This window comes from Ceratotherium simum, chromosome 18 (genome assembly GCF_057802395.1).
Source record: "Ceratotherium simum simum isolate JZ-2026a chromosome 18, ASM5780239v1, whole genome shotgun sequence".
In the NCBI taxonomy this organism is placed as follows: Eukaryota; Metazoa; Chordata; class Mammalia; order Perissodactyla; family Rhinocerotidae; genus Ceratotherium; species Ceratotherium simum.
Window position 1 is genome coordinate 979,257 of NC_141917.1, and position 21,626 is coordinate 1,000,882.

General features: G+C 59.7%; 2 protein-coding genes across 2 annotated transcripts in view; one reads left to right on the forward strand and one right to left on the reverse strand.

The window, feature by feature from the left end:
* Positions 1-2,996: 2,996 nt before the first annotated feature.
* Positions 2,997-21,405, forward strand: SLC6A18 (solute carrier family 6 member 18). Its single transcript, XM_004440059.3, has 12 exons — positions 2,997-3,156; positions 8,976-9,116; positions 9,888-10,025; positions 10,691-10,872; positions 12,986-13,096; positions 13,999-14,111; positions 15,239-15,367; positions 17,086-17,242; positions 17,733-17,937; positions 18,355-18,514; positions 19,993-20,155; positions 21,202-21,405. Exons 1-12 carry the CDS (start codon positions 2,997-2,999, stop codon positions 21,391-21,393), a joined length of 1,851 nt encoding a protein of 616 aa, XP_004440116.2. The 3' UTR covers positions 21,394-21,405.
* Positions 6,415-21,626, reverse strand: part of TERT (telomerase reverse transcriptase) — a 45,845-nt gene continuing 30,633 nt past the window's right edge. The window contains exon 14 of the mRNA XM_087443093.1: positions 6,415-9,226. Coding sequence (XP_087299219.1) covers positions 9,100-9,226 — 127 coding nt within the window. The 3' untranslated portion in view covers positions 6,415-9,099. The remainder of the gene's footprint in view (positions 9,227-21,626) is intronic.

The following is a 21,626-nucleotide window of genomic DNA, read 5'->3' on the forward strand; positions in this document are numbered from 1 at the left end:
AGGAACTCCTTCAGTAGAGTCGGTGTGCTTCTACACTGTGCCGAGGTGCACCCCTCTCAAGCCCATTTAGATGCGGCCGTGGCCCCGGGCCGGTGAGTTTGAGGAAACCTGGTCGAGTCCTTCTGGGTCCTGCCCGTCTGCCAGCCTGTGAAGAGTTTCTGAGTGTTGGCAAGATTCTGGCTTAATGAATGCTAATCTGTTTAATCATTGCTTTTGGCTGCCACAAATAGTTGAACAGTTAAATAAAACTCAACTTGGTATAATTTAAGTAAGAAACACCCTTTGTGCTTTCTTAAGAGGAATCAACTGCGTGAATTTTTAGCCAGATGTTGGAAAGGACGAGTTATAGGGTAACTCAGCCTCAGCCACCAAGGTTGAGGACAGTCCACGTGTCCTGAGCAGCATCAGGGACCGAGAAGTCCCTGGACGACCATCCACTTGGTGCCACTCAGTAAAGCTGGCATTGGCTTTTCCTTCCAGTCACGGGATGGTTGTTTTCTGGGACGTGACAGCCAATCTCAGCCAAAGTGACCTGGGACTTGGGGTGTTTGTTTCAATGAATTAGTCACCTCCACTTTCCATGGAAAAATCTAGAAGTTTAAGTTAAACTGGACTTTCTGAGAATTCTCTGGGCAGGGATGGGAGATCAGAGCGGAGAGTGGGTCCCGGCCGAGAACCTCCAAACACCTCAGCATGTCCAGAGTCCTGTATGGCCGGCCACCTGGATGTCACGAGCTACAGAAACTCTGGAGGCCGAGTGGGTGGCCCGCCATGGTCCTCCACCCCAGGCCATAATGGCACGCACTTGCCAGGAAGCCCACAGTCCCATGCTGCCTTGCGGGCCTCCCCCCAACACCAGCGCCAATGGCTTCCTTGGGACCCAATTTCCTCTTCTCCCTCGAACTTTCTGATCTTCGATTGGGAAAACAGCGATCAGTGCCTGTTGACACGCTGTCCCACCCATGGGGCCTGGGGGGCAGCGACTCACGCGGTGACATTGGGGGGCTGATCCGGGTACTTTATGTCACCTGAGGCCCGCCCTCTTTTACAGACTTGGTGTCTTTGCAAATTGCTAGAAACGCGGGTTTTGTGGGCATAACATGTGCCTGTCTAAGTAAATCACTCAATCTCACATTCTCGGCCGCACTGCTGTGCTCTGAAGGCAGAAGGACGAGCCAATGGTGGAGGCCCAGGCACGAGGGGTATGCGGGGCTGCGGTTCTGATTGGGGGATCTTCTCCAAAGAAGCCACCAGGCTGTGTCCACGGAGCCCAGGGAGTGGCGGGTGGCCCCTTCCACTGCCCAAGGCACCCTGTGAAGCACAGGCAGCGTGGGCCTTGGCCTCAGGATGTGAGGCTGCTGGTGAGGTTGGCTGGGTTGGGGGCCAGGACAGGGCGTGGGAAGGACAGTGCAGGTCACTGGGGGCTAGGCCACACCTCCCTTCCGCCTCCCCCGCCCCCTCCCCTCACAACTCCCCCCCAACTTGGCTGCACCCACCCCTCCCCCATGTGCTGGGGTATCACCAAGGGCGGCAGTGGGTGCTGAGGGTGGGGGAAGCCCCCCGCCTCCTGAGAGTGTAGGGCACAAGAGGAGGAAGCCCCTCTCCCCCGCCCCCACCCCGGGGAGCCCCTCTGCACTGCAGGACCCCCTCTCCGAGCTCCCATCCGTGGCACGTGGCAGGCTTACACTTGGAGCAGATTCCTGGGCACCAGCAGGGGGCTGGGCCAGGTACAGGCACTGCCAGGCGCTGGGCGTCGACGGAGGCAGAGGTGAGGGTGGGTCTTCCAGAACCCACCTGGACCTCTTCAGAAGAGGAACGTTTGGAACCGTCGGAAAGTCCATACTCAGACCATGTGAGACATTTGGAAATCTCTTTGAAAAATAAATGTGGTTTAAAAATAAACACAGGGGGCCGGCCCGGTGGCGCAAGCAGTTAAGTGCGTGCGCTCTGCTGTGGGGGCCCGGGGTTCGCCGGTTCGGGTTCCAGGCGCACACCAACATACCGCTTGTCAGGCCATGCTGTGGCAGGCGTCCCATGTAAAGTGGAGAAGGATGGGCACGGATGTTGACCCGGGGCCGATCTTCCTCAGCAAAAAGAGGAGGATTGGCAGATGTTAGCTCAGGGCCGATCTTCCTCACACACAAAAAGTAAATTAATAAAAAATAAATAAATAAATAAAATAAACACAGCACAATACATGACGTGCAATCCACCCCTGGGGTTTACCCACGTCCATGCAGAAATCAGTGCTTGTTCCCAACGGCCCCGACCTCTCCTGCGAGCATGCACATGGATGGCAGCTGGTTCACACCACACCCGACAGAGGAGTCAGAGCTTCAAAGAATGAGGCTGAGCGAAGAAAGCCCACCCCAACAGGTCCCCCCTGCGTGATTCCGTTTATGTGACATCCTTGACGCTTATATGACAAAACTGTAGCGAGGGAGAACAGATCGGATGTTGCTGGGGGTTAGGGACGGGGTAGGAGCGAAAGGGAGGTGGATGTGGACGTGAAAGGGGCAGGGGGGACCCTCCAGTGACAGACGTGTCCTGAATTGACTGCCCAGCTCAACATCCCGGCTGTGACGCTGACAGGTATTTGCAAGATGTCACCACCGGGGAAACTGGGCGAGTGGGCTGTCTGTGTCTTACAACGACGTGTGAATCCACGATTATCTCACAGTCAAAAGCTTAATTAAAAAGTATATAATTTTTGAAAAAACAACACCCCGTCTTGGGAGTCCTTGAGCGTCCCCAGGGGGAACGGCTCTCGCGTTGGTGGTGGCCCAGCCCGCAGTCTGCCTGCATCGGGCATGAGACGTGGGCAGAGGCCACGGGGTCAGGGAGGGACTGCCTGAGTTACCAATTAACCGGCTCCACTGGTTTTCCCTTAAATAACCAAAAAAGACACCCCGAGGGGACACTGCTCCTGGCTTCCAACTCCAGCAGAGAGGCTCAGGAGGGCTCCCGGGGCGGGCAGCCAGAAGGGCATGGCGGGCATGGCACTCGCCCCGGGACCAGACTCACTTGGGGACAGCAGTGGGGACGAGAGGCCCAGGTGGGACAACAAGCTCCAGTACCTGCTGAGCTGCGTGGGGTTCGCTGTGGGCCTGGGCAACATCTGGAGGTTCCCGTACCTGTGCCAGACCTACGGGGGAGGTGAGCTGGGCCCACGGGGGAGGGGATCATGACCCTCGGGGGAGGGGAGCCCGGCCCATGGGGGAGGGGAGCCCCCAGGTCCCCATGAGGGGACCTGCAGGCCGTCATATGGCGGGAGGGGGGAGCCTGCATCTCCAGCTGGTCTCGGGTGGGTCGCTGGTCCCTGGCCATCGGCGGGAGCTGTTCCTCCCAGGAATTAGCCCTACACATGACCCAGGGAGGAACAGTCACTTTGGGGTCCAGTCCGATGGCGTCCTGCTCAGCCTCGCCTGAGGTTCGCCCACAGGCGCGTGCTCACTGGCCGTCTGCTTCCTGGGTCTTTGCAGGCCCTCAGGGCACCCGTTCCCCTCTCCAGAGCTCCGGCTCTGCCCATGAGCAGCCCAAGACAGCGGACCTCCACAGGCAGCTGAGGCGCTACCGGGAGGTTCAGCCCGTTAGTCGTTTTATTGACGTCAGACTCGCACCACAGACGCACACTGGTGACGGGGGAGCAGCGCCTCTCGTTATCCCGCCCCCCACTCGGGGCACCTGCTTCTCCTGGCACAGCCGTGAATGTGCGGCTGTCACGCTGGGTTCTCAGTGCTGGGGACACGAGGGTGCCACAGGCCAAACCGCTGGCCTCGGGAGCTGACGTGAAACATCGCCCAACTTGTCCCCAGAGGTGACGGCAGGGGACTTCCCAGGCCAGGCTCGTGACTTCCCAGGCCAGGCTCATCCTTTTCTGGAGCCCAACCTCTGGGGGCCAGTCTGGGCTCGGCGCCAGGTCGACTTACCTTCAAGGCTCCCTCTGCTCCTGCGAGACCCTAGGGCTCCCAAGTCCCCCACGGTGACGCCCCTACTCCACCAGGTCTCTGGTTGGAAATGTGGGGACTGCCCTTCAAGGGCGATCCCTCTGGCCTCCCGCCCAGGACCCGGGGCCACGAGGGATACTGCAGGCCGGTGAACTCTCCCGCTGGGCTCTCTGGCGGGGATTCATCCCTCCCCCTTCCCAGGACAAACAGATGACCATCCTGGCGATGACCGGTGGACAGTGAACCGCTGCGAGGACAGGAGGGCTCCACGGGAGCTGCGTGGGTCAGAGCAGACACGAGTGCTATCTGACCCGGCGCCCCTAGCTGTACGGATCCTGCTTCTCTAAAGTTATTTCTTTTCTTGATTATAAGAAGATTCATGGCAAATGGAGAGAAGGAGATGACTGGCCTGTAACTCCTGCCCCCGGGGGTCGGAGCCACACGGGGCTCTGGGGCGGGCGGGCCCGTTGGAACTGGGGTCTCCTGATAGTAAGAGTCTCCTTGAAGGCACCCTGGAAAGCACAAACCCCCTAATGCAGGGGCAGCAGATCGTGGGTTGTCCCGGAGGCCCCTCCGCTGCCGTCTGCGTCAGGAGAGCGAGATGGGGCAGGCCGGATGCTGGCGGCTACTACAGTTCTGTGACCGTTTCACCACCCGTAACCGGTCACCCACCGCTCAGAGCTGCTGCTGCCGAGCGTCCGGGAGCTTCCCACCCGAATCCTCGTCACCGACACCCGACGCTGGGCTGTCCTCCCCAAGGGTGGACAGGAGGCCGTCGTGGTGGTGCTGTCCCCTGCGAGACCAGGGCCAAGAGCAGCCCCCACCCTCCTCCCCATGCCATGGGCTTTGGGGGCCCCATTTCTGAGATTCTTCTTTAGGCTCCATTCCAGACGTGAAAGCTCTCGTCACACATCATGAGATATTTAAATTTCAACTCATACTTTTCCTCAAAAAGCGCCCCGTGTGTGGGAAGGCCCTTGGTGGTCTCACTTTCACCACAACTGGGTGTTCTGGAAAGAAGATGTGAGTGATAAGCAGATAACGTGACGCATTTTTAATTTGCACCAACTCATTCCTACTGAGGGTGAATGTTATCTCTCCCATTCGTGATTACTGGGCTGGGTAAACTTTCTCTTCAAAGACAAGACTTTAAAGGCAACGCTGTGACAGAATTTAGCAGAACATTGAGACAAAAACTGACAGTGATTCCGTGACATAAACGTCATCTCGTGGCGAGCTGTTTTATCATCTTTAAGTCACAGGAATGTAGAACCACAGACACCCAGCGCTGGGCTCAGGCCGCTGGAGACTCCGAACACTCGCGGGGTCACGGTTTCACCTCAGGAAGGATTTACGGCCGAGTCCGTGGCCACACACGTGGGGTCATTTATTACGTGGCCCGTGACTTCCGCACCGCCGCGGGCGGACTTCCGTCTCTGCCGGCTCCAGAGGCCTACGGATCCTGGCACGGAAAGCTGTGCTGCACTAATTACCGTAGTTTTAGAACACATCTTGACATCGAGCACAGAAAGTCCTTTCTGCTCATTCTTCTTCTAACTGTAATCGGCTGTCACTTTTCCACGTGAACTGTACAGCCAGGCCTTCAGTTTCCATGAAAGACCCTCAGGGTTTCATCGGCATTGCATTGAACTTCTCGACAGATTTGGGAAGAATTTCCACCTTGACGACACTGAGTCGTCCCACTCGGAAGGCAGCGTGTCACCCTCCTGTCCCGGGTTCACTTCTGTCCTCTGTGAGACTCTCCATGGAGACCTGGGCGAGCTTTAATCAGCCGCTGTGGCTGTTCTAGACACACCTTTTTTCTCCACGACACTTGCTTGGTGGATTGAACTCGTGTGCGCTGCATCCAGCGTCCCTCATGCTGGTGATGAGCGGGGCTCTTCCACACCCATCACGTGGGCAACTGCGAACAAGGTCCACAGTCCACAACAGTCTCCACTCGACAGGTGTGCGCAAAGCAGAGACGGATTACGTGCACCAGCTATTTGGTGCTAAAGGAAAAAACTGCTTCTTCTGCTCTGAATACTCTGACAGCAAATGTGCGAGGCTTTCCCTGCACAACCAGCTCTCCAATTCTCCGTGGACACCGACTGGGTGTCCTACAATTTAACTCACTCCTGACACTGTCTGCCTGAGTTTAATGCCGACCCCACAGGTTAAGGGCTCAGCCCCACGAGACCCGCCAACCTCGATACTAATCTCAACAGTGGGTCCCCAGGTTACTCACAGCTTCTGTCCAACCTGGTTAAACACCGAGGGGGGTCCCACGACCCCCTCCTCGGTTTCAATAATCTGCTGGAGTGGCTCACGGAACTCGGGAAAACACCTTACTTCCTATCACCGGGTTTTATAAAGGATATGACTTGGAACAGCCAGATGGAAGAGACGCGCAGGGCCAGGTCCGGGGAAGGGCTCGGAGCTCCCCGCCCCCTCCAGACACCACCCTCCCAGCACCTCCACGTGTTCCCCAACGGGAAGCTCTCCAAGCCCTGCCCTTTGGGTTTTTATGAAGGTTCCACATCGTAGGTGTGATCATCTGCGTTGGTAATTAGCTCTGTCCCCAGTCCCTCTCCTCCCCTCCGGAGGTCGGGGGAGGGGCTGAAAGCTCCAACCCTCAGATCACGTGTCTGCACGTGTTTGGTTTACCTGAGTTACCATCCCCATGGTGGCCTGAATAAGGTTAAAATGCATGAAACGTGCAGAGTCGAGGCCCCTGACCATATGGCTTCAATCTTGTAATCACAGAAATGCTGCCCATTCTATTCTCCCCAAAACATGGCAGATTCAGCCACAAAAAGAAGCTCCCGTCTCTCCCCAGGATCTTTCCCTTTGGGTGGTCCCTGCCATGCTGACCTCTGCCGGCACCTAAGCCCCTACTCGGGCTCCAGGCCTGTCCTGGCCCCGTCTGGCTGTGACCTTCCGCACAGAAGGGGGCCCGTGGGACCCAGGGCTTGGCCAGCCAGGAGCCTGCAGCCCTTCTTGACAGTGGGTCCAGTATGTGGGACCTAGAGCCCTGCCCCATGGCCGGGCGCCCCCGTCCCAGGCCCGTGCAGCCGCTCCCTGTGCAGCCCTCACCATGCTGCAGGTGTGTGCCCAGCGGCCCGAGGGTGGCTGGGAGGTCCACACACCTGCCCGAGACCCCCCGGTGCAGCTTGGAGACGGGCTGGGAAGGGGAGAAGTGTGGAGGGCTCCTCCCTGAGTGCCCTGGACCCCTGCCCTGTGAATGGCACCTCTCCCTGCCAGGAGCTCCAGGGGACCTGGCACTGTTCACACCCCCCAACTCCAAGCCCTGGCCCACAGGCACCTGGGTCTCCCTGGGTGTCCAGCACTTCCTCCGAGGCGGAGGCCCCCCAGAATTTAACTTTCTTCTTTAATGCTCCTTCGCCTTCTTGCTGCTGCATAGGAGATACCAATCGGCACTGTTTTGCCCCAAATGCTGGCCCTGGAGTCCTATGTAGCAGCCAGTGTGAACTGAGGGCTCCATGGCCACCTGCTCTCTCCAGGGCTCCAACTCAGTGTCAAAACACCTGATGGTGACGAAGAAAACCAGAAGAAGGCTGTGCTGGCAAACAGCTCAGGGTCAAGCCTGTGGTTCTCGGAAATGGCTCTCGGATGCCGGGCCTGGGCTGCCTCTGCCGAGTGGTGGAGAGGCAGGTATCACGGAAGAGCCTCGCTATCGCTGACTGGCATCCATTTTGGCCAGTGTCATAGGTCAGGAGGCCTAAAAGTCAGGGCTGCTGCCTGCCGTCACCTGGAATGCGTGTGTGTGGATGGGGAAGAGCTGCCGTCGGTCCTGGAGCATCTAAGTGCCGATACGCATCCTCCCAAAGCCCGTGGACCACAGTCAACTGGCCCCAGTAGCAGCGCGGCCCCAGAGGACTGAGATGCCAACACGGGCGCTAGGGACTCAGTTAGGAGAAGGTCCATGGGGTCCAGTGGGGTGCAGAGAAGTGGGCTGTGTGGGCGGAGCCTCAGTGGTCTGGGCTCTGGGAGAGGCCAGGGCCCCGCTCGTGCTCCTCGGCACCCGTGGACCGAGACTTTCGTTGCGCCCCTCACCGTGCAGAGGCATCACCACCGTCCTCTGCCTGCTCTCCCTTTGGCTCCCTGGAGGCCGTGGGTGCGTGCTCCCTCCAGGGACCGTGGATGGAGCCCTCCTCCCGCCACTGCTGTGGGTGTCCACTTCCCATATCCGGACAGGGGGCCGGGGTATGCTGCAGGCGAAGGGGAAGAGAGACGGGTCCCAGCCTCAAGTCAGGTGAAGGTTAAGAGACGACCCGAGGCATTGACTTTCTCCCACATTCCGTGAACAAAGACCAGCTCCCATCCCCGGTGAGCCTGGGGTCTTAGCTGATGACACCTACCACCAAAGCACCGTGTAGGGGGACGCTGCTCAGTGGGTAAACGACAGCGAGCCCGGCCTTTCCCAGGTAACTCCGGACGGTCCACAACCTCTCAGGCAGCACTGCTTCAGTGAACTTGTGAATTTCAGGAAACCGCATTGATGAAAGGAGCTGTTTTCCTTCTGGGAGACACATCTCAGAGGCTTTGGAGCTCCTTCATCCTGTCCCCACTGCCTCGTTCTTCCCACAGATGGACCAAGTGTTAACTAACTGCTGGCCACCAAAGCTCCAAGAGGCCGTCAGCAGGTGCCTCGAACAACGAAGCACCTTTAGCAAACTCTGAATAAGACGGGGGTCTCGCTCAGACCCCATGTCCTGGCTCAGGGAGTGAGCCGGCTCCTTATTAAGCCCCTCACCCCTCCAAGACACGGCTGAGGTCTGGGGGTCACCTGGGGGTCACCTGGTCATGCAGACTGAACCAAAGTCAGAACAAGGTCTGGCAGCCAGGCAGCCCGTCTGGGGGGTCTCACCCGCCCCAAGCAGGTCCCCGTCTTTCGAGTTGTTCTCCCCGACTCAGGGAGGCCTCGGTGCTTTCCCATGTGCCATCCTCCAGCTCAAGCCATGGCCAGGCAGACGGTGACTGTCCACTGACCGCCCTTCTTTGCAGGGGCCTTTCTCATCCCCTACCTCATCGCCCTGGCCTTCGAGGGAATCCCACTCTTCCACATGGAGCTCGCCATCGGCCAGCGCCTGCGGAGGGGCAGCATTGGGGTGTGGAGGGCCATCTCACCCTACCTGAGCGGAGTAGGTACGAGGCTGCCCTCTGACTCCTGCCGCGGGTGCTCGGGGAGAGCGGGGGCCCAGGGCTGCAGGTCCACGTGTGCTGTGTGTTCCTCATCACATTCAGTGGTTTCGAACCTGTAGAGGAAGAAGGCGCCTGATGTAAAGGGGCAGGGAGACCCAGGCCGCAGCGTCCCTGTGGGAGCTGATCTGGTCACACTCAGAGGAGGCCTCCTCCAGGAGCCTCGATTGGTTCCCCTGAGCCCGAGGAGGGCTTGGGCGCAGGGTGGTGTGTGGTGAGCTCAGGGCGTAGGAGGAGGAGGAGGCATTGGGCCCTGCCCCACAGAGCAGCAGGATGTCCCGAATCGCCCAGGCCTGTGCACACTCCAGGTGCCGAGCCTGCACATCCCGGGAGCTCCCGGGCATCGGGAAGCCTGGACAGAGGGCGCACCCAGCTCCCTGCATGCCCTTGTGATGTGGTGCTGCAGTAAGGTGGTCTGGGCGGCATCCTCTGGGCCTGTGACGTGCCCCCTGGCAGCTGCAGCACCGTCTGAAAGCCCCACCTAGAAACAACCTAGAAAGCCAGTGGACTGTGGCCCAGCCAAACACGGCCCGCATGGCCATAAAAACAACGTGTTGCCTGCAGGCGGATGCAGCCAGATGCAGGCCCGCAGAGGGGGCAAGCCGCAGGGGCCCCTAAGGGTAACTAGGGGAGCGGAAGTGGTGGAGAGGGCATCAGGATGTTCTGTAACAGGGAGGGTGATGGCGGGGAGGCACTGACACTCGCCGGTGCCCGCAGGGCTGGGCTGCTTCACTGTGTCCTCCCTGATTGGCCTGTACTACAACATCGTCCTGACCTGGGTGCTGTGGTACTTCCTCAACTCCTTCCAGCACCCGCTGCCCTGGAGCGCCTGCCCGCCAGACCTCAACCGGACAGGTAACGCCCACGGCCTGGAGGGAACTCGGTGCTGCCCACGGAGCCCCCGCGGTCTCCCCTGAATAGCACATTTGAGATCCGGTTCTCTTTACCCCATGGTTGTTCACTGCGGGACCCGGGGGCCCACGGAGACCCCGTCTGTTCCCAGCACAGCTCGCGGGCCCTCGCAGCAGTGTGCATGCCTGGTGAGGAGAGGGTGAGCGACGGCATGGCTGCTTTCGCTGAGTTAAGCCTTTAGGTCGAGACCTCAGTCAAGTGCTGCATCTGGGGAGATCTCTGAGACATGGGAAACAGCATTCTCAAGTTTGCTCATGAAGCTGGGTTAACCCTCTTTCCCTTCCTGCCTCTGGCCGATATGAACATGGTATCTGGCACCCTCTGATCAAGGTCAGCACTGGGTGCCCAGACGGTGAGTCTGGGCAGGAGGTTCCCCACGGCGGCCCCATAGGCCGTGGCTGGACACCCTGGGCAGCAGAAGGCACCGGCTGCTGGCAGCCTCCCTGCCCTCACTCAGGGCGGCACCTGCCCTGCCTGGTGTGCCCAGCGCTCGGGCAGCAGCCCCAGGACCGGCTATCCACAGCCTGTGCTCCCGGACGGTGGTTTGTGAAGCCTGAATCCCAGTCGAGCCTCTCGGCCAGCCTGTGATGAGACCCTCCTGGTTCCAGGGTTCGTGGAGGAGTGTCAGGGCAGCAGCACCGTGAGCTACTTCTGGTACCGGCAGACGCTGAACATCACGGCTGATGTCAACGACAGTGGCTCCATCCAGTGGCGGCTGCTGGTCTGCCTGGCGGCCTGCTGGGCAGTCGTGTACCTGTGCGTCATTAGAGGCATTGAAACCACTGGGAAGGTGAGAGTCTTCGGGCCAGTCTCTTCTCCCCAGCTCCCTCCAGCCCCAGAGGACCCTTCCCAGTTTCTGTTGGTGATTGCATCACAGGTTTAGAGGCTCTGCTGGTTGTCCTTAGTGCTGTCGAGTGGATTATGACTCCTAGGGACCCTGTGGACAGCAGAGGAAACTGTGCCTGGTCTTTTTGTGCCATCCTCTCACCTTCTGGTGCTCTATCAGACAATGCTCTCCTGCTATTCACAGGGTTTTCATGGCCAATTTTTTCTGGGTGGCCAGATCCTTCTTCCTGGTATTAGTCTGGAAGCTCCACTGAAACCTGTCCACCATGGGTGACCCTGCTGGTATTTGAAATCCTGGTGGCATAGCTTTCAGCATCACAGCAACATGCAGTCACCACAGTGTGACAACCAAGAGGGGTGGCGTGGTTTCCTGATGGGAAACAAACCCAGGCCACCGCCATGAGAGCAGTGATCTTAACCACGAGACCCCCAGAGCTGGCTACTGCCTTCTTGGAGAATAGATCCCTTTATCATTATGAAATGACAGCCCTTTTCCTGGTGGCAGTCTCTGCTCTGGAGTCGACTGAGATATTAACACAGCCATTCCAGCCCTCTTTTGACTATCTTAACACTGTGTGTTTTTTTCATTCTTTTTCCTTTAACCTGTTTGGGCCCTTGGTGAAAGTGTGTTTCTCATAGACGGCGCACAGTTGGGTCTTGCTTTTTTACCCAGTCTGACAATCTCTGCCTTTTGTTTAGAGTGTTTAGACCATTTACATTTAATGTGATTATTGCTCTGGTTTAAGCCCGAAACCTGTATTTGTTTTCTGCATGTCCCGCCTGTTCTCTGTTCCTGTTTCTTTCTTTTTCTGACTATTTTCTAGGATCCCACTCTGCATCCTTTGTTGGCTTGTTGGCTGTTAACTCTGTTTTATTTTAGTGGTTGCATTAGGGGTCGTAGCACAATCTTTAGCTTATCATGGTCTGTCTCTGAGTGATATTGTACCACGTATGGTAGGAGAACCTCACAGCGTTATCCTCCACTTCCTCCCTCCCAGCTTTTGTGTTGTTGTCACACATTTTACTTATAATGTGTTATGAACAGCAAATGCATTGTTAGCATTTTTGTTTTAAACAATCACTTATCTTTTAAAGAGAGGAATGATGAGAAAAAAACGTGACAATAGTTACTCATGTGGTTTCCAGGAAGAAAGGACTAGGGGAGCCTGCACCTCCAGCTCACAAGCATTCCTCTCAAAGTGTATGCAGCACAGGGGCTTCCCACCCCCTCTTCTCTCAGGGTGTGGATACTTCCAGTATCTTATATACAGATCAGTCCTTTTAAATGATTGCAATGAAGGTCCACGCATTTCCAGGCCTCTCGATCCATGGTTGTGGAGCTTTTGCACGGATCCAAGTGTGCACCCATGCCCGTGCGTCTTCTCAGTTGGCATGTGGAAGTCAGTTACTCTCATGTGAGGACTGGAATTACTGAATTAGACAAAGCCATGATTAGGCCCAAGCAGCCCGCTAGAAATTCCACACAATCCTGTTAGGAAAGTCCCTGAAGACGTCCCTAGGTGAGTCCCCAGAGTCAGTCTGTACTTGAGGACACGGGGGCAGTGAGGGAAGGTGTCCATTTGTAGACTTTTTTGTGCAGACCCCTGTCCAAACCTGATAGACTTAGGACTGGCCTGCGCTGAGGGGAGGGGTGTGGGCAGGTACGCAGCCTAAAACCCCCAGGGAGCAGCCAGGTGGTGGGCATCGTGGTGAGAAGGAAGCGGATGCTGAGGTGGCAAGAGCTGAGGAGACTGCAGCGCGGATGAGAGGGAGGCTGCCCGCCTGGGGTGGTCCATGCTTACCTCAGCTGACCCCACAGGCCACAAATGCATACGCGAATCCACGTATGGATTCGTGACGGTCAGTCACGGCGAGCCCCAAACCCTCCCAGCTTGACCGGAGCCCACACCCCAGCATCCCCCACGGTGCCCTCCGCCCCGACCCGGAATGCCACGGGGGACCCTGGCCACGAGGGGTTTCTGGCACACCGGCCACACTCAAGGTTTTTATCTGGAGCAGACACCATTAAGAAGTCTAACAATCCGCCTTTTTTTAAGGTGATTTATTTCACAGCCTTGTTCCCTTACCTGGTCCTGACAATCTTCCTTATCAGAGGACTCACCCTGCCCGGGGCCACTGAAGGCTTAGTCTACCTGTTCACTCCCAACGTAAGTAGGCCTGGAATCCAAGCCCTGGGGCCACGCTCCAGAAAGCACAGGGGTTGGGGCCACAGCCCAGCTTGTCCCATCCCCCGGCCATGTGAGCCGCTGTGAGCCAGAGGGAAGGCTGCCCAGGGCCTGTGGGGGCGAGGGCGAGGAGGTCAGGGTCCGAGGCGAAGAGGCCCGAGGAAGAGGCGGTTTGGGACGTGCGGACTTCCTTGCCTGCAGGGTTGGATTCAGGGGAGAGGCCGGCTGGGGACCCAGATGTCCCACCCCTAGTGTCTGGGACCCCCCACCTCTGAGGGCCTTGTCCAGCTACTCGACCCCACCAGGCAAGGAACCACAGGACCCAGGGGCCTGCCCACCAGATCCTGCCCCCTTTGGACACTTCATCCCCTCCAGGACCCCTGCATTCCCTGGGGGTCTCCAGGGGTTGCAGGGCAGGCTCCCGAAGCCTCCCCAGGCAGTGCCCTGCCCCAGGGCAGGGGAGGGCGCCTGGTGTGGGTGTGGGTTTGCCTGGGTCCCCAGCAGCAGACACACCAGGCGCTATGTGCACGTGGAACCTGGCCTGGGCCTCAGGTCACTCAAAGCCACCAGGTCTGAGAGAAGCAGAATAGACACACCCCCGTTCAGGCTGCTCAGACGCATTTCTCAGCCCTGAGAGGTCTGTGGGCTGAGTGCTCAGAGCCCACACGTCCACATGGACGGGGGCCGGGAGGCCGAGTTTGCTGTGCTAACTGCGGGTCCGAGCGAGTTCCCTCACACTCGGCCCTACACCGTCCCTGGGCCTGAGCGGGTCATGCCGCTAACAAGGGTTGTCCCAGAGGAAGCCTTGGGGATGTTCTGGAACAGCAGCCGCCCTGGCCAGTGTGGTCTGTCTGCTGCATAACGAGGTTCCCGTCTTATTCCAGATGCAGATTCTCCAGAGCCCACGGGTGTGGCTGGACGCAGCCACCCAGATATTCTTCTCTCTGTCCCTAGCCTTTGGGGGCCACATCGCCTTCGCAAGTTACAACCCACCGAGGTAAGCCAGGCTGGGTGGAGCCCTTCCAGCAGAGACGTAGGCCCCACAAAGTGGTTCTTTATCGTGACATCCGCCACCGGGCAGGGTGACCCGCATGAACTTGTGATAGAACAGACTCAGGGGTTCCAGCAATTGCTGAGTCATCCCCCGAGGGCTGGGAGGTTAGGGCCTTTTCTGGCAGCTTCCAGTACGTTCCGCAGCCAGCCACAGGAACAGAACCCAGATAATCAAACCCAGGAACAAGGCCATAAGTGGGGCTGGCACAGACTAAAATGAACCATGTGTGACGCTGGAATCATAAGAGCAGAGATGCAGATGTCAGCCTCTCGAGTCACTTAAGGTGGACTCGAGGCTGCCACCTGCTACCAGGACCCACACACTCCACTCTAGGAGACCCAGTGTGCCCACAGCGCTCAAGTGGATCCGCACAGCTAGAGGCACTGTGACATACCGTGACACACCTCACACACACTTGACTCCATGTGCTCCTCACGGCGGGTCGGACGTGGACACGGCAGATGGAGGGCGGAGGGTTCCTCTGGGTGGAAGGGTGAGCTGGGCCCTGGGGGCTGTAAACCGCTGTACTGACGTGTCACTGCCTCAACTCACACTTCAAGCAGCTTGTGTACATTTCTCATTTGGGGTTAATCTCAACAGAATCTACATTCTGCCTCCCTGAAGGCCTCACCACTGCCCCCAGCTCCCTGTCACCCGAGCCTCGGGGAGGGTGGAGGCTGAATGTGTTTTAGACCCTCGGAGGCCTTGAGCTGGTGTTGGCAGGGAGGGGGTCGGCGGGGTGGTAGTCAGTGGGGAGGGGGTCAATGGAGAAGGGGTGAGTGGGGAGGGAGTCAGTGGGGAGTCAGCAGGGAAGGGTCGATGGGGAGGGAGTCAGCGGGGAGGGGGTCAGTGGGGAGGGGATTAGTGGGGAAGGGGTCAGCGGGGAGGAAGGGGTCTGAGATCGCCCTGAGCCCACCAGGAACAGTGCCAGCGTTCCTGGGTCATGCAAAAGTGGCCCCAGGTGCAGTGGGGGCCGTCCTGGGTGGGGGTGCGGGGCAACAAGCCCCCTTCTAGTTTCTTTACCAAAGGGGCGCTAACCACAGAGCCCCGTGATGTGTGTGTCTGCCCAGGAACAACTGTGAGAAGGACGCGGTGACCGTCGCCCTGATCAACAGCATGACCTCCCTCTATGCGGCCATCATCGTCTTCTCCGTCCTGGGATTCAAGGCGGGCAACGACCATGGGCACTGCCTGGACAGGTGAACCTGGCACCCCTGACTCCGTGGGACAAGGCGTCCTCGGAGCATGGCCACCAGATGCTGCCTGCTCATGGGGAGTCCCACACGGCCACCTCTTATGTCCTTAGGGAGTGGGGTGGAGAGTGTCCCCAGACGTGCACGTCCGCCCAGAACCTAGAGCGTGACCTGGTCTGGAAACAGGGCCTTCACAGATACTGCTGGTTAACAAGAGGTCCTAATGGACATGCGGCCCTGAACCCAGTGAGAGCGCCCTTATAAGAGACAGAAGGGGACACACGCGGAGGAGGCCACGTGACGATGGAGGCAGAGGTTGGGGGGATGCCCGGAGCCCCAGGAGCTGGAAGAGGCAGGAGGGACCCTCCCCCGGAGCCTCTGGAGGGAGCGCAGCCTTGCGACACCTTGTCGTCAGACTCCTGGCCCCAGAGCTGAGAGAGGATGAATGTCTGTGGTTTTGAGTTTCCAGTGTGCGGTCACTTGTCACAACCACCCCAGGACACAGACACCTGGAATTACCACGAGAAATGGCACGACATTGACTGTCCAATTTTGCTTGCAAATGGCCTTCCAGACGTGGTCTACTAGTGAGAACCCATCAGAGGTGCACAAGCAGCCCCTCCACAATGCTGCTAAACGTCCACAGCGCCCGGGGCACCATGGAACGACCCGGCCCTGGGGCAACAGTGTCACGGCGAGACACCGTTCTAACCACGCTTGGGTCGCGTCCGCAGAGGGAGGAAGAGGAGGACGGGGCAGCCGCACCACGCGCAGCCTGAGCCCCACGGCTCTGGGAGCTGCTGAGTGTGTGCACCTCGTGGAACATTCGGAGAGGCTGCAGGGCCCACACCCTGGTGACCAGCGTGACCCCCCTCGAGAGCAGTAGGGGCAGGTCTTCCACGGAGACGCCCAGTGAACACAGGGCTGATCCATGTCCACTGCGCCCACCAACAGCAGGGACTCAGGCCTGGAGAAAGCTCAGGAGGTGGTGAAGGCACATCCCGGCCTCTTGCTGCATTTAGCACACAGGCAGCTCTCCAGTGCTACGCTTAGGGGACACTTTACACAGCAAAATCACCAACCACAAGCAGGAAAACGCAAACATGGTGGCCCTAACCAGCTGTGAGGACCCGTCTGCAGCCCCAGAGAAGGCAGAGCGTCCCCTGGCCGACCTGGGCCTCAGCCGGGAATGGGGGCGACTCAAAGTTTCTGCCACTCTGGACACATCCACACAGAACTGCAGGAGCACAAGTACTGATTTCTAGGTTACAAATGAATTCTAGCGAGTAGGCGAATTCCCAAATATGGCAACACTCACGGGTGAGTGTGAGCTGCGAGCCCTGAAGACGGTGAACTTCCTACGGTGGAGGCGGAGGACAGAGTGCTGGGGCCGCCGCCCTTCCCAGAAGCCCCTCGGGAGTGCTGCCCCCAGTGCTGATCGGGGACCCACACATCAAGGAGGCCAGGGAGCTGCCACCACCCCATTCGTACCCCACAGGGGAGCGTCCCCCTTCTAAGTCTGGGGTCCCCTTGGGGGCCGAGAACAGCCTTCCCTCCCTGAGTGTGCACGGAGCAAAGAAGTGCCCCCGAGTACCAGCACGCCGCAGGTGTCCTCGAGAACCCACCTGAGGGACACTGTTGTCCTTCCCGGGCATCTCCCAGCCGCGTTTGTGGGGTGCTGGGCACCCAGCCCAGTGCTCACCCGGACTCTCTCTGTACTGCAGAAACATCCTCAGCCTCATCAACGCGTTTGATCTCCCCGACCAGAGCATCTCCAGGGACGACTACCCTGCCGTCCTCGCACATCTGAATGCCACCCAGCCCGGGAGGGTGGCCAGGCTCCACCTGGAGTCCTGCCACCTGGAAGACTTTTTGGATAAGGTACCTGGGGCCTTGCCATGGGGCACCAGGGCTGTGCCGGGCCGAGGCCTTGCTGCAGATGGCTAACCAGGAGAGCAGGCATCGCTGGTGCACAGAGCCCAAGCATGGGGCCAGAGTGAGGGTCACAGAGCCAGGCCGTGGCCGGAGTCGGGCAGCCGCACACAGGGCCAGCTGACACTGGGGGACCAAGGGCAGCAGGCTTGGGGGGCAGTCAGGAGGCAGGTCTTCAGAGCAGCAGTCTGATGGCACCTGAGCCCAAGGCCCCCAGGCCCCACGGTCACCTTTGGCTGCAGGTTATTAAAGGGGAAAAGGTTCCTTTCCCTCAGAGGCGTACCTGCGGTGTCATGGCGCAGCCCAAACAGGGCAGGGCCACTGCCTCAGCCCCGACGCCAGGAGGGGTGTTGGTCACATGGGTGTCCGTGCACGTGTCACAGTGAGGGGCGTGTCGATGCACGTGTCACAGCATGGTGTCCGTGCGCTTGTGTTACAGAGCGCCTCCGGCACGGGCCTGGCCTTCATGGTCTTCACGGAGGCCATCCTGCACATGCCGGGGGCCCCCGGCTGGGCTGTGCTCTTCTTCGGGATGCTCTTCACCTTGGGCCTGTCATCCATGTTTGGGAACGCGGAAGCTGTCATTACGCCACTCCTGGATATGGAGGTCATGCCCAGATGGGTCCCCAAGGAGGTCCTGACTGGTGAGTGGACAGCCAGGCCACCCTGGAGGGTCTGTCCCCATTGTCCCACTGCCTCCCAGCCCTCTGTCCACTCCCACCCACCGTCCAGATGCCCCTCTTCCGTGAGGGCTTGAGGGCTGTGTCGCAGTCCCAGTGGAGGGCTGGCCAGCCTTGTAACCTCTCAGGGCTGGTCCGGCTGGCTCTGGGCTGACTCCACGTCCCCCATGGGCCATCACGGGAGAGCCGAGGGTCAGGGAGGGGCAGGGGGCAGGGGGCAGGGGATTCACTCCCGCAATGCCCACCGAGGCCGAGACCCCTCCCTCTCTGGGTTCAGGGCAGGGAGGCGGTGGGCAGGAGTGGACAGGAAGGGGAGGTGCTGGGAGCTGGGAGAGCAGTGGTCAGGGCGACCCGCTCAGATGTGGGGTCGCTCTCCCTCAGGGGTGGTCTGCCTGGCCTTTTTCCTCGCCTCCATCTGCTTCACACTGCAGTCTGGAAACTACTGGCTCGAGATTTTCGACCGCTACGCCGCTTCCCTGAACCTGATCGTCTTTGCGTTCCTAGAGGTGGTCGGCATCATTTACGTATATGGGATGAATCGGTGAGCTCAGCCTCCCCTGGGGTCCAGTCGGGGTCAGCGTCCTGCCCTGCTACTCAGGGCATCCTGTGTGTGATGTACGGGCCTGGCAGCAGCTGGTGTCCAGGCACCCGCAGGACGAGACGGTACCACCTGGGCCCCTCCAAAGACACACCCAAGGGCAGCTCCCAGGGTCCAGAGAAGCACCCTCAGGCTGCCCCACCTGGCTCTCCAGCCTCCCAGCCTGTGAGAGGTGAGTGACAAAATGGCTGGTCTCCAGCTATGCGAGTGGACTCCTGCAACCCAAGGACAAGTGGACACTAGGGCACTGGGAGGCCCACTGAGGGCTCTGAGCCCTGCCCTGCCCGGACGCCCTCCCGGAGGCCTCTTGGAAGACCCAGCCCTGGTCCTGCCCATGCCCACCAGGCTCTGGCCGGTGCACACCTGGACTCTCATCTGTGACTCTCATTGTCACTCACACCTGCTACACCTGCACTCACACCTGTCACACTTGCACTCACACCTGTCACATTGTCACACAACTGCACTCACACCTGTCACTCTCATTGTTACACCTGTCACAAAGCACTCACACCTGTCACTGTCACACCTGCACTTGTACCTGCCACTCCTGACCACAGCCCTGCCCAGGTGGTCCTAGAGGTTGTGCTCTCTGTCCTTGGTCTCCAGGGGCTCCTGGAAGGCCCCAAATGCCAGGGTCTTCACCCCTGCTCTGTGGGCATGGGGCCAGCGGGCTTGTCCCGAGGTGGGATGCTGCCCACCTAGAGAGGCAGAAGCGAGAGGCAGCCGTCTGGCAGAGGCTGGCCTGGTCATGTGGGGAGAAGCAGAGAGCCTGGGCTCCGACCAGCTGCAGGGTATCAGAAGGAGGCACTCAGGAGCCATCTGGAACAGAGCTGGGAGGAGCGGCGGGGAGCAGGCAAGGCAAGGGCCATGAGGAGGGTCTAGTCTTCCTGCGGCCCCTGGGTGTAGCTAATGCCCCGGCTGCTGCACACCCTGGGTCGCCTCTGTTGCCACCCCCCAGGGGCCCTGATGGCAGTCAGGTCAGGTACCACCTTCCCTCCCACAGCTGAGGCCGGCGAGGGCTTTGCTGCTTCTCACACAGCGGCCCAAGCCTCCCAGGAGTAAAATCTACAGGTCCTGTCCAGTGGCAACTCGCCAAGGGGCCGGGCTGGGGCCAGGATGCCCTCCTCCCCGGGGCCGGGCCAGGGCCAGAAACCCCTGGAGCGCCACCTACCCAGCCCTCTCCCTTGGCTGGGGTCTTCTCACATCCACCAGGAGGTTGAGTTCTCACCAAGATCTCAGAGGGCTGCCTATCCGGTGGCCACTCAGGAAGGTGTGGGGGCAAAGGTCAGAGTGGAGGTGGGTGACAGCCCCCACTGGCCATGTCTTGGTGACACTGGACAAAGGCTTCTGGCTGAGAGGGTGGGTGGGCAGACCCTGGGATCAGGTGTGAGAGCCTGAGCCTCGTGTCTTCGTGGCAGGTTCTGCGATGACATAGCATGGATGACCGGGAGGCGGCCTGGCCTCTACTGGCGGGTGACCTGGAAGGTCGTCAGCCCCCTGCTGCTGCTGACCATCTTTGTGGCCTACATCGCCCTTCTGGCCAGGACGCCACCGAGCTACAGGGCCTGGAACCCCCAATACGTAGGTCCTTTGGGTGGGACCTGGGAGCTCTGGGACCAACCTCGGGCCTGGCCTGGCCCCTCCCTGGTGCCATCCAGGGCCCAGATGACCCTCAGGGTGGACATTTGCACCCCAAGTAACCATGTGGGCTGCCTTTGCTATGAGACCCAAGGCTGCGAGACCTCCAGCGTCCCCTGGGGCATCAGAGCTGACTCTGAGAGCCCCGAGCAACCTTGGGCAAGGCTCTTGGTCAGTGGTGGGAGGACTGGGCAGTTTCCAGACTCTGGCGACGCCATGGGTCGCTGTAGCCCCCACACGGGGATGTGGCCTCTAGCTGCACTCCCCACGTGCTGTGCGGATGAGCACTGCACAGTCCACTCCTGGTCTGACACAAGAGAAGGCAGTCACTGACTGCCACCGAGCCCCATCAGAAGGAAGGGTGCACGGGTCGCACTCTGGGGCCAGCTCTCGCCTGCAGGGCTGCGCTCTGGGCCGTGTGGGCTGGCCAACCTGCCGCCCCGCCTGGCCGCTCAGAAGCTCGCCTGTGCTGCCCCTTCTCGGGATCGTGGGAGTAACTGTTCCGGACCCTCCTCAGCGAGGGAGCTGTGCCGGCAGACCCACAGGGCAGCAGCAGGGCAGGTGGAGGAGGAATGCGCTGAATTTCTGGAGGCCTTTGCGTGAATACTGTGCCACTAGGTTCATGTGTTAGGGTCTCGTGTCACCCTCACAGGAAGTGCCTGAGTCGTGGGTGGTGTCACCCCCTCTTAGAGAGTAGGGGAGGGGAGCACAGGGTCTGAGCAGCCCCCCGAGCCCAGGCAGCCCCCGTCCCGGTACGTGGGCTCCCTGTGTCCTCACTGCCCCCGCCGTGTGCCGATTCCATCCACCTGGAATGAAGGAACCTGCTGCCTGTCAGGGAATGACGGGGTGAAGCTGCCCCACACAGCTCACGCTCGCTGTAGCTGAGGGTCAGCCTCGCTTCCCCCAGAAGGGTGCAGAGTGGCGAGAGCCCTTGGTCTCGGCGATGCTGTCCCCTCCGGATGCTCACCCATGGCCTCGTATCCCTGCAGGACCAGTTCCCCTTGCAGCAGGAGAAGATCTACCCGGGCTGGGTGCAGGCCACCTGCGTGCTCCTATCCTTCCTGCCCGTACTGTTGGTCCCGGCCGTCGCGCTGGCCCAGCTGCTTGCCAGGCGCAGACGGAAGCAGAAGGACACACTGCAGGACACGCACCCAAAGCCACAGGATGGCAGGGCCTGCTGAAGGTGGAGTGGCAGGGAGGGCCCAGCCTGTGTGCGGCTCACAGAGCACCGAGCGCCCGACCCTATTACAGGCTTGCCTCCGACCCCGAGACCTGTGGTTGTTGCTTCCCGACACCCTCACGCCCTCCAGACCCTGCTCATGGCACAGCCCAGCTCCAACATTATGGTCCACGCTGTTTTCCAAACACGAGACAGTGGCGCCTGGCCCCTGGGCCCCTGCAGTCCAGATCCTGC

Excerpts from the sequence above, each read along its gene's own strand:
- SLC6A18 (XM_004440059.3), top strand. The coding sequence starts at position 2,997 with ATGGCACTCGCCCCGGGACCAGACTCACTTGGGGACAGCAGTGGGGAC. Across the intron at positions 10,026-10,690 it reads GCCAGACCTCAACCGGACAG|GGTTCGTGGAGGAGTGTCAG; the intron begins GTAACGCCCACG and ends TCCTGGTTCCAG. Across the intron at positions 20,156-21,201 it reads GGGCCTGGAACCCCCAATAC|GACCAGTTCCCCTTGCAGCA; the intron begins GTAGGTCCTTTG and ends GTATCCCTGCAG.